Here is a 16,113-nt window from a genome sequence, read left to right on the forward strand (position 1 = left end):
GCTGTACGTGCTAACGAAATTTGACGCACATGACATGAGTGGAAATCTCAGTGTTTCATCCGTCCCGCGTTTCAATCGTCCCGGCTCTCCCCTAATAAAAAAAAATGTCCTGGCTCTTCCAAGCGTTATAATGGCAGTGAATGGCCTTTATTAACCCCCCAGAGCCGTGTGGAGCACTTTGATTATGGATGGATGCACTTTTATGGACTTCAAAACAGAAACCAGCCATTTATAAAGCTTGGAAGAGCCAGGACATTTTTTTAATATAACTCTGTTTGTATTCGTCTGAAAGAAGAATGTCATATACACCCAGGATGCCTTGAGGGTGAGTAAATCATGGGCTAATTTCATTTTTGGGTGAACTATCCCTTTAATATGAGCATGAAATTTCCACCTGCCAATCAAACTTCAATTGGGTTGAAGTCGTGGATGACAAGCGGGGGTACGAACTGCCCTTTTTTTTTGTCCACCCATCTCAGCACTGCATCTCAAACAGCCATCACGTCTTCTCTAGATCTTAATTGGTAGAGCGGCCGCAGATGTGCCGCTGGCTGTGTCCTCCGGTGATGTTCTGCACCATAACTTCACACCCCCGTTGGCCTTCACACCTCGCTGTGTTATTCACAGTCTGAACCCCTGTGTGGTGCCCTTCTGTGCATATAGGACTTTTTAATGTAACCACAAAAAAAAAAAAAAAAAAACCTGTGGCACAACTCCATGTGGAGCCTATTAGCAACTTGACATTGATCTGACATTCTGCTAAGTAATAATTTGTCAAGTTGCGGCTTCTGCTCAAGGTGGACGGTGGATTCGAGGGTGCCTAGCGAGGACCGCCTGTGAAGAAAAGGCTGCACTCGTTCCACTCCATTGCTCTTAATTAGCTCTTAGTCAAAGCCCAATTATGTTGGCACTGGCCATTACATTACATTCAGAAGTACAGGCCAATCAGGAAGAAATGTGTTCATGTTGTAATTTAAAGTATAGCATATAATTCAAAGTGTTGTATGACTCTGATCATTAAGTTATGTAGGAGGAAATGTGGCTTAAAGTAGAGGTGAATTCTTTAAATGTTATATCAAGGCTACTTCCCAGTACATGCTTTCTCTCTTTTTCTAGCCAGCTTTATTCATCTTACTTGTATAGTCACTTATTTGGGTTTGACAACTGATTTGACATGAATGCAGAAAGAATGTGAGTTTTTGAGTAGTTTTGCTTCATTTTCCAGTAAAAGAAAATTCTTGTAAACATCCTAAATCAAAAACGCAATTACGTAAGGTATTAAGACAACATATCTATTTTCAGAGAACATATCTTGTTTCGTGTTTCTTTTCTGTACCCCTTTTTTCTTGTTTAAAGCATAAATCTAAAAAATACATAGTTAAATTTAACCTTAAATCAAGAAAACAACATTGCTAGGTCTTTTCACATGTGGAACCAAACTGTAAATATTGTATATCATGTATAGAAAAAATACCTTGCTTTCATTTAAAATAATTATGTTGATTTAAATATGCAATACATTTGTATTTAGGAGAAAATTTGGGTTGAACAATGTTTCTTGTTAACCAGTTCAAAGTTGCATTTGTTATTTGAAGATCCCATGACCAAAGTTGATCACATAAATTACTTTACACTGCTGTTCAGAAATTTGGGGTTGGTAAGATTTTTTCAGTGTTTTTGTAAGAAGTCTCTTATATTTAAGAAGACTGCATTTATTTAATCAAAAATACAGTAAAAACTGTAATATTGTGAAATAGTACTACAATCTAAAATAACTGTTTTATATTATAATATATTTTAAAATCGAATTTATTCCTCTGATGGCAAAGCTGAATTTTCAGCAGCTATTACTCCGTCACATGATCCTTCAGAAATCATAATAATATGCTGATTTGAAGAAAAATTACATATTATCACTGATGAAAACAGTTGTGCTGCTTAATATTTTTGCGGTTACTTTTTTCCAGGATCCTTTGTTGAATAGAAAGTTCAAAAGAACTGAAATAGCATAAATGTCTTTATTTTCACTTTTGATAAATGTAATACTTCCTTGCTGAATAGAAGTGTTAAAGGAGAAGTTCACTTTTAAAAAAACTTTTGCTGATAATTTACTCACCCCCATGTCATCCAAGATGTCCATGTCTTTCTTTCTTCAGTCGAAAAGAAATTAAGGTTTTTGATGAAAACATTCCAGGATTTTTTCACATATTATGGATTCCATTGGGACCCAAACGGTTCAAGGTCCAAATGACAGTTTCATTGCCGCTTCAAAGGGCTTTAAACGATACCAGACGATGAATAAGGGTCTTATCTAGCGAAACGATCGGTCATTTCAAAAATAAAATAAAAAGTTGACGTTTTATAAGCACAAATGTTCGGCTTGCTCTGTTCTGTGATGCGCGTTCGTGACGTCACGTAATACGCAATTACGTTGAAAAGGTCACGCTTGAAAAATTGAAGAAAATGTTCTTTTTGGCTTTTTAATATTAAAACACTCAGGATGCGCACACGAAATGGGCATTTTAAACGATAAACTGACACAAATACATTTGAAAATGTTTATATGGTCCTCCTTCCGCACATTTGTAAACACATCAAACTTGACCTTTTCAACGTAATTGCGTATTACGTGACGTCACGAACGCGCATCACAGAACAGAGTAAGGCGAACATTTGTGCTTATAAAACGTCAACTTTTTATTTTATTTTTGAAATGACCGATCGTTTCGCTAGATAAGACCCTTATTCATCGTCTGGTATCGTTTAAAGCCCTTTGAAGCGGCAATGAAACTGTCATTTGGACCTTGAACCGTTTGGGTCCCAATGGAATCCATAATATGTGGAAAAATCCTGGAATGTTTTCATCAAAAACCTTAATTTCTTTTCGACTGAAGAAAGAAAGACATGGACATCTTGGATGACATGGGGGTGAGTAAATTATCAGCAAAAGTTTTTTCAAAAGTGAACTTCTCCTTTAATAAGTAAATGTATCTGGTGGACACTTCAGAGCGCCACTGACTGCACCAAACTTCAGGGACTAAAGTTCAACCAAAGTAGCAACTCTCAGCTCTTGGGCACCTACACCAAAAGAGCACTTAGCAGCTGTCAGACAAAGTGCTACAACACTCTGAAAATGGTGCATCATGCTCAGTAGGCAATTCTACAACGTGTAATGGTCCTTCTGTTCGCCCATTGTTGTGTTTAAGGGTCTATTACAGACCAGAACGATCGATTCACGGCTGTATCCATTTCTGCCAAGCTGTCCTGAAGCTTATGCTAAACGTTCATCTAATCTGTAAATGTCTGCATATACAGTTTTATCATTTTGGCTTAGGAAGCAATGACACCGCTGTCAGTGTAATGTAATTTTCCTCACATCTTTTATTTTTCTTTGTCTTCTTTTCTCCTCTTTTTGCTCGTCCCTAATTGCAATGGCAAAGGTGAGCCGGATCAATACGGTGGTGAGTCGTAAACGGGAGCAGCGTGTGCTCTTCATGGTGGTCACCATGGTGGTGTGTTACCTGCTGTGTTGGCTGCCCTACGGGATTATGGCCCTGCTAGCCACGTTCGGGCGGCCCGGCCTGATCACACCAGCGGCCAGCATTGTTCCTTCTCTGTTAGCCAAGACCAGCACCGTCATAAACCCCATCATCTACATCTTCATGAACAAACAGGTGGGTAACCGAAAAGCTACTAATCAGTAATCTGCTATTTTTGCTAGATCTTCATTGGACGGCTATGATGTGAATATAGTTTATTTGCATCCATGTTCAGTACATACTATACGAATTTGAACGCTGAGTCACTTAAAAATGGATGAATGTCATTGCAAAGAAAGAAAACACTTTAATGCTAAACATTTCACAAAAAGTGTTAAGCTAAAAATGACCTAAAATGCTTGCAAAAATGAATAAAGATCCTTTCACACCAAAAACAATAACTATGAAGATATCCATATGATAACTACAGCGTCCATCAACAAACGATAATGCCCTGTTCATTCTATGTGCGGCCAATGTTTAAATATCGTTCATCAGCTCTGCTATTTTTTTGTGTTTAGAAAATTTTTTAGAACTATATATTTATCATTATTGTTATAGTTATCGTCCTTGGTGTGAAGAGCCTTACAGTAATAACAGTTTTGAGAAAAGTTTTAACACCATTTGTTTGCATCATTCATTTAGTTGCTATTTTGTAAGCCAATCAATTGTAATTAATGCAAAGAATGACTTAACTCATATGCTTTTGATGCTACTGTGTATTGTAATAAGCACATGCTATTCTTTGCTATATTTAGTCTTTAACAGTTTTTCTTTATAATAACACACTGGCAGCAGGATCACTTGAGTTGAGGGTTTTCAGTTTTGGTGTCATTCCCAAAAGAACATGATCAACACCTCATTTTAGTATGAATTTAACAGCACAGATCACACAAACTTAGTTAAATTCCTTCTTTGTCCAAGTCCAAACTGCCTTTGAATGTGAAATATAGGAACTGTGTTTTGCCCGAGAACTTATTTTAAAAAAATAAAAATAATTTGAAGGCAAAATTGTATGAATGTCTGGGTTTCTTAAGTTAAACTAGCTCCATAAAAATAAAAGTCCACTTAGTTCCTCTAGACAAGTCATTATAGATTAAATTATAACCTTTTATGGTAATGGAAAAATTACAAGGCTGTCATACAAAGACCGATTTAAACTGTACCATTTGAAAATGTCATTAAGCTGTAATATTAATATCAATATCAGGTTCTAAGGTTCAGTTTTTCATTGGGGACAAAACTGAACAAGGATTTTTTTTTTTTACTGGTTTTGAATTGTATTCTGCTAATAACTTCTAATCTCTCTTTCTGCTCATCTTTTTCCTCTCCTCTGCACTGAATTGGCTGTATTTGAGGGCAAAAAACTGAAGGCAAAAGTTTTCAGTTTTTTATTAATTGAAATGATCTACTTATTTTATGAAAATGTACTAAATGAACTTAAAAGGTCATGTTTCCACAAACTGAAATTGTATATTGAGATTTATTAAAAGGATAGTTCACCCAAAAATGAAAAATCGGTCATTTACTCATCTTTATGTCATTACAAACCTGTATGGCTTTATTTATTCTATGGCAAAAAAAAAAAAAAAAAAAAAAAAAAAAAATTGGAGAAATGCCTTTGTTTTTGTCCATAAAATGGAAGTCTGTTTGATTACCAACATTCTTTAAAATATCTTCTTTTGAGTTGCACAGAAGAAAGTCAATCATACAGGTTTGGAATGGCATGAGGGTGAGTAAATGATGGCATAATTGGGTGAATCAGCTTGCAAAGAGTTCTATACAGACTTTTCCCTTTATTTACATGGTTTTTAATTGTTCAATGTACTGTTCATTTCTTTAAGTAATGTACATGTTATGGAGAGCAAAGGGCTTGGCTTAAATTATTGAAAAACCATGTGGACGCTCATGAACATGCATGAAATGCCTTAAATCTTATCAATTCAAGTTACTACACATGATAAAGCCAACAACAATGATGTGAATTAAACTGGCAAAAGGCCAAAAAATGCAACCATATTGATTATTCAAGCTCCAGTGAATGCTGGAAAGAGGGAAAATGACACTGAATCATAAAACCAATTTCTTTCTTTTTTTATATCATCGTATTTGAGCTAAAAAAATGCATTAATCCAACTAATCTGCCATGTATCTGAATATATTGTAATATAGAAAAGCTGCTTTTAGATACATTATTTGTTTTCATAATTTTTTTTCATATTTTTTTTTCAGTGTTATTTACTTTATCTTTGGATTATATTTTACAGTGTGCATTTTCCTGTAAAGCTGTTCAAATCCATTCAATGCTTTTTGAATTTTCATTCTAGTTTATGGCTGGACAAAAAATCAAACGGCAAATAGTTATGCTAGTCTTTGGAAGAATGTACAAACCCTTATAGTAAATATAATCTTTCAATGCTCTAGTTTGTGATCAAGGATTGAATCCGAGTATGTTCAGCGAAAGTAATAGAAAGTTTTCAAAGAAAGTTTTCATTCAAAGAAGCACTTCTTATATGATCAAACTGATACAAGATGCACATTTTATTGTTATTTCTGAACTTGTGTACATAAGATTTTGTATTATCTCTTCTGTATGGCTTCTGCTCCAAACAATTGCTTGTGATAAGACCGGAGATGAAGACCTGGAGAAACTAGTTTTGACTGTCGGAGGAGACACCAGTCACCTGTATGTCATTTTCAGTCTTCAATTCCTCCCAGCCCGTAACCATGGAAACTGTGAGTTGAGGCGAGTTGAAGACTTAAAGTGCTGTACAGATTCAAGTATCTACTCGGCATGTGTCGAAATGACCACCGGAGATTGAAAGACAGCAGAAAATGGAAGAGAACGGAAAAAGAGTGAGTTTTGGAGTGTGAGAGAGCTGCAAAGTCCCTGAGCCCGTGAGTAAATAACTGTACTGTTATACCGCCCTGGTTCAGGAGCTGTCAAGCTGTGTGGTAATTGCATTTACTGCTTCCTCTTTCCTGGGACGCAAAGAATTTTCTGTCACATTTCACATTTTCTCCCTTATTAAGAGCACAATGTGTGCTTAGGGGAAGCATCAGTGCGCTGAAGAAACTCCCTTGTTCATTAATTGGCTATAAGAATCACACACACATGTAAATTGCACTGCAAAAAAAAGTAATTTTCTCAATATTTTCGTCTTGGCTTCCATTGAAAACTTTCTTAAAGGGATAGTTCACCCAAAAATGAAAATGATCCCATGATTTACTCACCCTCAAGCTATCTTAGGAGTATTTGACTATCCTCTTTCAGACTAACAGAATCTGAGATATATTAAAAAATATCCTGGCTCTTCCACACTTTGTAATGGGATTGAATGGGAGTGAGAAAATTCACCCATCCATCATAAAAGTAATCCATACGTCTCCAGGGGGTTAATAAAGGCCTTCCGAAGCGATGCGTTTGTGTAAGAAAAAAATCCATATTTAAAACTTTATTAGCTATAATAACTAGCTTCCGACAGATGACTGTATGCACTGCAAGTTGACTTTTCTGTTGGGTTGGGTTGGGTTTTTGTAAGAAAAATATCCATATTTAAACTTTATTAGCTATACGATACTCCGACATCCTACATCATACATCGCATCAGGGGTTACTCTTGTGGCAACTCGGAGTATCGTATAGCTAATACAGTTTTAAATATGGACATTTTTCTTACAAAAACCCATCGCTTCACTTCAGAAGGCCTTTATTAACCCCCTGGAGCCATATATATTATTTATTATGATGTACAGATGCATTTTTTGGGGCTTTAAAATCCCGTTGCAGATCTAGGCAGGTGGAGCTGGGGGAGGAGGAGGGTTTTAGAGGAACTCTGACTGTAGCTCGTTGCAGGACTAGCTTACAGAACTACCTGACCATTTAACTGTTAAGCAAGCAATCTCATTGGCTGCAGGATCAGCAGAGGCCAATCAGCTTGTGCCATGCAGTAATGATGTGATTGCATGCAGATTGCATGTAAAAGGGCCTATCAGCCTGCGCCCTCTAGAGTTTCATGACTGAACTAGATTTATTTACTTGCTTGCTTGCTTGCGTAATTACTTATTTATTTACTTACTTATATTTCATTGTTTTTATAAATATAACAAACATTTGTGAGGTTTATGCTTAAAATAAGAAACCCAATTGGCAAATAAATAAATAAATGCCTTACAACTTTTTTCTTCTCTGGTAAGAGTATATTTTTATGATAATTTGATGGTTTTACAGCAAAACAAGACAATTTTTTTTTTTTTTTTTTTTTCTGTAAAAGTGACTGCAAATAGACCTATTACTGCACACTATGTAAGAGACAATGAGACAAACAAAACTGCCCACTTCCGAAGTAAGAGCTTTCCAGAGAGACAGGCAGTTCATCCAAGCACTGGGATTAGTTATTCCGGACCACCTGTGATCAGGTGTAGCATAATTGGCGAGAAAGTTCTGTCCTTCTCTCCCAAGCTTCTCAGCACCCCACAGAGAGCCAATCATCTCTTTTCCAGACCATCATCTGCTCAAAAGTCTGCTACCCAGCACTCCTCTTTGATCCGGATTGTACCCGGCTACCCCGGCCAAAAGAACATGCACTTATCCAGCATGAGTATACACAGAAATTATTGCTCATTATCTGCCAGAGGTGAGAAAGAACTGCTTAAGACTTTTAGGAAAATTGCAAAGACATTTTTTTTTCTTCTCACGCTTGTAATTATCAGATTATCAGATCATGGGGAACATAAAGTACAGGTAAATGTGTTATTGCAAGCTCTGCTGATATCTGAAAAATGTGAAGGCAAATAAATAAATTTATGGGCATTCACAAAGTTCTACATGTCCTCCATCACTTGCTAGTTTATTTATCAGATATTTAGGCTAACTTTCTGAAAGCTTTTAGCTCACAATAAGAGTGAAGTAGCTCCAATGATACTGACAAACAAGCAAAGTTCTGAAATCTTTTCTTTTTTTTCTTTTTTTGACTTACATCCAGGAGTTTTCTGTGTTTTGCCTACAAGTTAAGCTCTATTGAATAATTAAAGCAAACACTGCCATCATCCAAAATTTGCAATTTGTCTGTGCATTTACATTAATTCATCAAAAATGTTTATTATTTGAGCTGTAAATAATGTCTAAATCATTTTTGTGAGAAATGAACTAGTTATTCACTAACGTAATATCTGTGTTAAGCAGTTTATCTACGTGTATCTGTGTTAAACGTAATAACGCAAGTTACTAGGATTAGCAGATTTTATAGTATCATGAAAATTAAGCTGTAATATTGAATTCTATATGCTAACATTTATAGTATTTAAGTTTTGTGGCTATACTATACTCATGGACATAAACAGTTGTTTTTTCAATAGTTACTGCCTGGCCCTGAAGGATCTAAGGCTTCTCAATAGGTGTGTGTGTGTGTGTGTGTGCGTGCGTGCGTGCGTGCGTGTGTGCGTGCGTGCGTGCGTGTGTGCGTGCGTGTGTGCGTGCGTGCGTGCGTGCGTGCGTGCGTGCGTGCGTGCGCGCGTGCGTGTGTGCTCTTTGAGAGAGCAACCATACATCTGTGTTGTGGTGTTTTATTTATTTTATTTTTTATGTGATTTAATTTTTGATTTATCATTTTATTATTATTATTCATTTGTCATGTTATATTTTTATATTACTTATTATTTTACTTTTTTTTTACTTATTTTGTTGCTCTTGCAATGCTTCCTAATGCTTGCTATTTAATTGTGTGATTGTATGGTTTCAAGAGATATTTGTTTTCGTGAGTAAGAGATAATGTTTTCATTTCAAGGTTTTTAACATTACAGGACGATGTTGCGAAGCAGTAATTTCCATTGTTTTTGCTGTGGTATAATAACACTTGTTGAATTTGTACTAGTCAAATGAAGTCTGAGCATTGAAACATTATGGGCATTAAGACTATTCAATAAACTGCTCTTTTTATTATCATCACTTCGTCTCCTGATTCTCCTCTTCCCTGGCTTTCTCAATCTTCTGGCAGGGATTCGTTATCCTGGGTCGGATCAAATGACGCAAATCACTATTCTGACGTTGAGATCCATCCGATCTAACAGCCCCATGTATTTTCATTGTAGATGCCTTACTATAACCACGAGTATTTCCTCTGGTTATCAACATTTTGCCACAAATGCTGGCAATGGAGCATAATTTGTTTCTAACCAGGAACATTACTTATGAACGAAAATTGCACACACTAATCAACAAAATTAATGTCATCTAATCCTTGTAAATTCAGTTTATGGCCATGTAAAATCAATGTGCCATATGCGCTAAATCTGATTGCGGTTGAAACACCCAGCCAGATAGTTGTATTAACTGTCTTACAGCATGTCCAGATGCAAAGCCACCTTCGTCATCTCTGCGGGGTTCACCAGACCTCCTGCCAGCTCCTGTAATGAGTGTGTGGATCTGAATCCATTTATAGACTCGTTCCCCCCCACCTTAGACTCATCACATTCCTCACCTGCTCGCTTTCCCAAAAAAAGCTGCACACCTGCAACGGCTGACAGCAACATGACCAATTTTCAGATTCATTGCATTATAGGTCATCCATGTCTGTAGAAAACATTAAGGACATGTATGTTTGGACTAGCTGTGGATTTCTGGTGGAGGCATGAAGAGTGTTTTGGGAGGACTATCAGTGAGTGTCGGGATCATGCATGATTGCTTTCCATCAGCACTAACAGAACACTGAATGGCCATTAACAGGCTCACTGAAGTCAAATGTCTTGGGAAAAGTGTGTATCTGCAGTCTGCCATTAACCGTGACCCTTTGACCCTAATCTAACCCCCTGCAGAGGTCTGTCTCTATCTCTTTTTGTTGTCATTGTGTTTCAAAGGCACTGATTATTGAGTATCATTTATGTTTTAACACAGCAATGTTTCAAGTGTATAACATACAAAGAGACTAAACTGACAAAACATGACGGTTCTGCATCTTCTGAGGAAATGTAGTAGACTATAAGTATACAGTGAACATGGACGTATACTAAGTACACTACGTTTTCTCAAGGGGTGAAATCTCGCTCTGTGTTTTGTGGATTATGTTACTTTAAACTGTGCAGAAAAAGGTTTATTTTACATGATGGGTCAAAAAAAAAGTATTTACAATAATAAATATTGGTCAAAAATATAAATGGAAATTCTTCACAATTACATTTTTCTTGTTTATTTTATGTCATAATGTTTCAGTGTTTGTCAAACGTCTTAAACTTTGTTTATTTCCAGGTTGAAATTCGATTTTTTAATCCCAGTTTTTCAATGTTTTTCAAAAGCCACTGTTCCAGAAACAAGGAGGATTTTATAGGGCGGATTAGTTTCCTCTCTCCTTCTGAGAGAACAATTCATGACTAGCCATTCATCTACTCAACACTTGCATGCAATCCACACAATGGCCACGGCCACACAAACAATTCCTCATTTTATTCTGCTGTGAATGGGTGTTCTTGGCGCAAAATATTTCGCTTTGTCATTGTTTTAAGGTTAAAATAAGTGTTTCTGTTACAGAAATGGAATTGCTGAACCTTTGCGACCAATACTTGCACCTCTGCATTTTAGTATTCATAAAACCTCTTCAAGGTTTTGGCTGAATTTGTCAATTTAATGGTGAAGGTTGTTTTGTGAGGATGTGGTAAATCTCTCACACATGTCGACAGAACACCTTCTCTTGGAAAATGCGTTTTTCTCCTCTGAGACCTTTGCAGACTGGTATGATTAATTACAATAAACCTTTATCTATAATGAAAAGTGCAGCGTAAGAACACAGAGCTAGCTTTGCTTCCATCCATGGTGACCTGATGGTCAAAGCCTGCAGGCTGTTTCTTCTGAGTGTGTAATCCGCGTGCGGAGGAATGTAGAGGTATATACACCGATGCTCAGCGAGGGATTGGCACCTTAAATCAGGCATCTCTATCATTCTCAGATAATCACTGCCTGCACTCCTGCCGAGAGGTCCTGCCTCTGTTAATGAATTTTAGAGCTTTCAATTTGCAAACAACCCTGTCCACATTAGAGGAGACATAGCATCAGCTGTTATTACAGGGCTGATGATTCCCACGTTGCTATTTGATTATTCCTGCAGTCTGTACAGTTGCGAATCCAGCAGAGAACGGGAGAAATGAGCTGAGTTGTGAACATTCAGGCATTGTCTTGTTTGTCTTTTGACTGATAATGTGAATTTCCTTCTCTTAAAGAGGAAACTCGTGTTGTTCCAAACCTGTTTGACATTCTTCTGTGGATCACAAAAGAAGATATTTTAAAGAAAGCTTCAGTAGTTTTTGCCCATACAATAAACGTCACTAGGGTCCAAAACAACATGGACTCCATTGACTTTCTTTGAATGGACAAAAAACAAAACAACTAAAGACCAGTTCACTCCAAGGAGAACTATAATTAGTATTAAGATCACAAAAGAAGATAATTTAAAGAGAATTTCAGTGGTTTTTGCTCATAGAATGAAAGTCATTGGGGTCCAAAATAACATTGGACTTTTATTGTATGGACAAAAAACACTTAATGCCTGTTCTCACCACGGACAATAACTATAATAAAAGCTATAATTAGTTTTAATAACAGAATGTTATTGTCCTTTGGTGTGGATGCTAAAATAGTTATCATTCTTAGTGTGAACAGGCATTTTCCAAAATATCTTCTTTTGTGTTTCCACAGAAGAAAGAAAATCCAGTTTTGGAATGACATGAGGGTGAGTAAAAAAATTACAAAATGTTTTTTTGTGTGAGCTATCCCTTTAAGGTTTAGAAATGTAATCCCAACTCTCTCAATCTTTGTATTTCAGTTTTGCAGATGTTTCCATGCGCTCGTCATGTGCACCACCCCAGAGAGAGGCTCCAGCTTTAGAAACTCCTCCAAAGTCACCAAAACTCTCAGGACAGTGCGACGCGCCAATGGCCAGAATGTGACCTTCGCGGTGGCCTCGGCTGGCCATCCTACTATCTGTGCCCCAAACAGCGGGGGGCAGAAAAGTTCCTCCGAGGGTGAGAAACCCTCTCCGGCTGCGGCCCAGCGCACCAACAGACCTGTTGTCTCTCTTGTGGCCTATTACAATGGTTGAGCTCATACGGTCAGGCCAAACCAACACTAATACAGTGGAACCACAGATGACGGAGGTCACGGATTGGGTAAAAAGAAAAGAGAATTGATAAGTGGGCGTGTCTTGGAATATGGAACTAGGACATGCCCCTCACTGACAAACATGTCATGTTGCATGTATGATCTTTCTGGGGGAACAAAACTAAGAACGGATATTTAGTGAACAGCTGAAGAAAGGGATGACTTCTCTAGAACAAGTAGGAAATGTGTACATGGACATGCACATGGATCTAATTGTTAATTTAGTCGATGTTTCTTCAGTCCAGGATGTAAATGTGCTCTCAGATTTTGGTGAGGTGAAACTGATGAGCCTGTTTGTTTCTGATATTTTACTTTGACAAGGACGCTTTCACTACCAGTTGTTGGACAACAAGACTAGCACAGATTGTTTAAAGAGATACTTTTCTTACTCTTGTAATTCTGCTCATCATGTGGAAATGTACAAGTACTGTAAGCACATGATGCTCTGTTTGTTAAGGGATATACACTAGCGTTCAAAAGTTTGGGTCAGTAAGATTTTTTTAATGTTTTTAAAAGAAGTATCTTCTGCTCACCAAGGCTGCATTTATTTGATTAAAAAAATATATAAAAAAAAAACAGTAATATTGTGAAATATTATGACAATTTAAAAAGACTATTTTAATATATTTTAAAGTGTAATTTATTCCTGTGATCTAAGCTGAATTTTCAGCATCATTACTCCAGCCTTCAGTGTCACATGATCCTTCAGAAATCATTCTAATATGATGATTTGATGCTCAAAAAACATTCATTATTATTATCAATGTTGAAAACAGTTGTGTACAATTTTTTTTCTAAATTCTTTGATGAATAGAAAGTTCAAAAGAACAGCATTTATTTAAAATAGAATATTTTCTAACATTATAAATGTCTTTACTGTTACTTTTGATCAGTTTAACTCATCCTTGATGAATAAAAGTATTGATTTATTTTATTTCTTTCCCCCAAAAATTAAATTAAAATTCTTACTGACCCCAAACTTTTGAACGGTAGTGTTTAATGTTGCAAAAGCTTTAGATTTCAGATAAATGTTCTTTTGAACTTTCTGTTCATCATAGCATCATCATTGATAATAATCATAAATGTTTCTTGAGCATCAAATCATCATATTAGAATGATTTCTGAAGGATCATGTGACACTGAAGACTGGAGTAATGATGCTGAAAATTCAGCTTTGATCACAGGAATAAATTACACTTTACTGTATATTCACATAGAAAACAGCTGTTTTAAATTGGAATAATATTTCACAATATTACTGTTTTTGTTTGTATTTTTAATCAAATAAATGCAGCCTTGGTGAGCAGAAGATACTTCTTTTAAAAACATTAAAAGTCTTACTGACCCCAAACTTTTGAACGGTATAGTGTATGTTGCTGATATTGAAAGGGGTCATATATTTTTTCTTGATTTTTTGAAATACAGTAATAGAGTCTCATAACTTCCTCCTCAGTCCAAAAAGAGCATCTGTTAAATCTTGAACATTCTGAAGCCATTCTATTATTAAAATTCCAAATACATTTAACACATGTCCACATTTACACATCAATAATACATTGTTATTGTAGCGTGTTTAAAGACACCATGAAATGGAAGTTGCGATAGGCTTTCCCTATTTTGACGTATATCCAAGTGAAACTGTGACGGGTTATCCCGTCCTCAAGCCCGTAACCACGTCACCAGAGAAGAGAAGAGATGTTGAGTTATTTTAATTAAAGATTACATGAGCACATGACTTAAAAACAAAATAATAATAATGATGTGCACAAATAAATCATTTGTAAGAAATACTGCAATATTCAATAAAAATAAAAAAAGCTCAATTGTCAATAGACTTTAAGTTTAATGAAAGTTAACCTGATTGCATCAGTCAGTTCATGCAGCTCATTTAAAGGGATAGTTCACCCAAAAACATTTTTTTATTTTTTTATTTACTCGCCCTCATGTCGCTTTTTCAAGACTTTTGTTCATCTTCGGAACACAAATGAACGACATAAAGGTGAGTAAATGATGACAGAATTTTCATTTTTGGGTGAACTATCCCTTTAAACTGAATTTGCTTTATGATAATCCTCAAAATGTTAGAAAACACTGAGGTATAAGAAACCTTGACTATCATTATTAATGGACCTCAGGGAAAAGTGTTAAAAATGTATCATATGCAGTATGACCCCTTTAAAATTAAAATGCAATAGTCTACATGAAATACACTTTTACAAATAAATATTTATATGTAAGCTCTGAAGTTGTATTTTAGCACTCTGTCTATTTTAACAGTTATTGTGTAACGTAAAACTGCTTAGCAATTGAAAACAGTTCGAGAATAGTTGTCCGTATATTTCCAGGTTTAAATTCACAATTCATTCATTTTAAATTCACAATTTCCTTGGCATGTTATGTGAAATTGGCTGCAAGCACCCATCCGGTGAAATGTCTTCATCATTCTGTTTACACAAGAATAATAATTAAATGCCAAAAAGCTTTCATAAACCACAATGTATTGTAAAGCGATGCCTTGAAGCCAAAACATGCAACAGAAACTGGTAACAACTTATTAATCATTTAGAGCATTTCATATATTTTCATTAGTATTCATATGTTTTGATTCTGGTAGTTAGGTTTCATAATGTATTTTTAAATTTGTTTAGCGTTAAAGGGACAGGCTTCTCAGCAATGAGCACGCTGTTGACTCCTGTTTGAAGAATTTGAATAATGTGGGATTGTGGGATTATTATAAGAGAAATAAATCACATGTAGCTAAGATTTTGAACTCTGAAGCAGATATGAAAGATGTAGATATTTTTTTACGACTTCTTCTTCAAAGTATTTCTTACTGTACGTGTTTTGGTATCAAGTTTTTACTGATCAGTTTCATTTACTTATATCCAGTATACTTTCTTGTTAAGGTCACACTAAAAACTGTAATGTAAAAGAAATCAGTGTCTAATTTTACACTACTGTTCAAAAGTTTGAGGCCAGTAATTTATACTTTAATTTCACAAGGATGCATACTTTAATTTTTCAAGGATGCATTAAATAGATCAAAAGTGACAGTTAAGACATTTAGATAGCAGCATATTATATGATTTCTGAAGGATCATGTGACACTGAATACTGGAGTAATGATGCTGAAAATTCATCTTTCAATACATTTAAATAGTTATTTTAAATTGTAATAATTTAATAATTGTATTTTACAATATTACTGTTTTTACTGTATTTTCAAATAGCCATGGTGAGCATAAGAGACTTCTTTCAAAAAAACATTTTAAAACATTTACCAACCCCAAAAATTTGAACAGTATGGTACATACATATTTATTTATTTATTTATTTATTTATTTATTTATTTATTTTAAAAATGATTACAAATCCAGTTATCACTTATCACACAATAAATGATTATAGAACATAAAGCATTCAGATGAG

At 35.6% G+C, this 16,113-nt stretch overlaps 1 protein-coding gene across 1 annotated transcript in view; it reads left to right on the forward strand.

The window, feature by feature from the left end:
- tmtopsb (teleost multiple tissue opsin b) overlaps positions 1-15,907 on the forward strand; it is a 41,034-nt gene extending 25,127 nt beyond the window's left edge. The window contains exons 3-4 of the mRNA XM_082183645.1: positions 3,441-3,674; positions 12,350-15,907. Coding sequence (XP_082039771.1) covers positions 3,441-3,674; positions 12,350-12,625 — 510 coding nt within the window. The 3' untranslated portion in view covers positions 12,626-15,907. The remainder of the gene's footprint in view (positions 1-3,440; positions 3,675-12,349) is intronic.
- Positions 15,908-16,113: the final 206 nt, after the last annotated feature.

The sequence above is a fragment of the Leuciscus leuciscus genome, assembly GCF_965113295.1.
Source record: "Leuciscus leuciscus genome assembly, chromosome: 11".
NCBI lineage: Eukaryota > Metazoa > Chordata > Actinopteri > Cypriniformes > Leuciscidae > Leuciscus > Leuciscus leuciscus.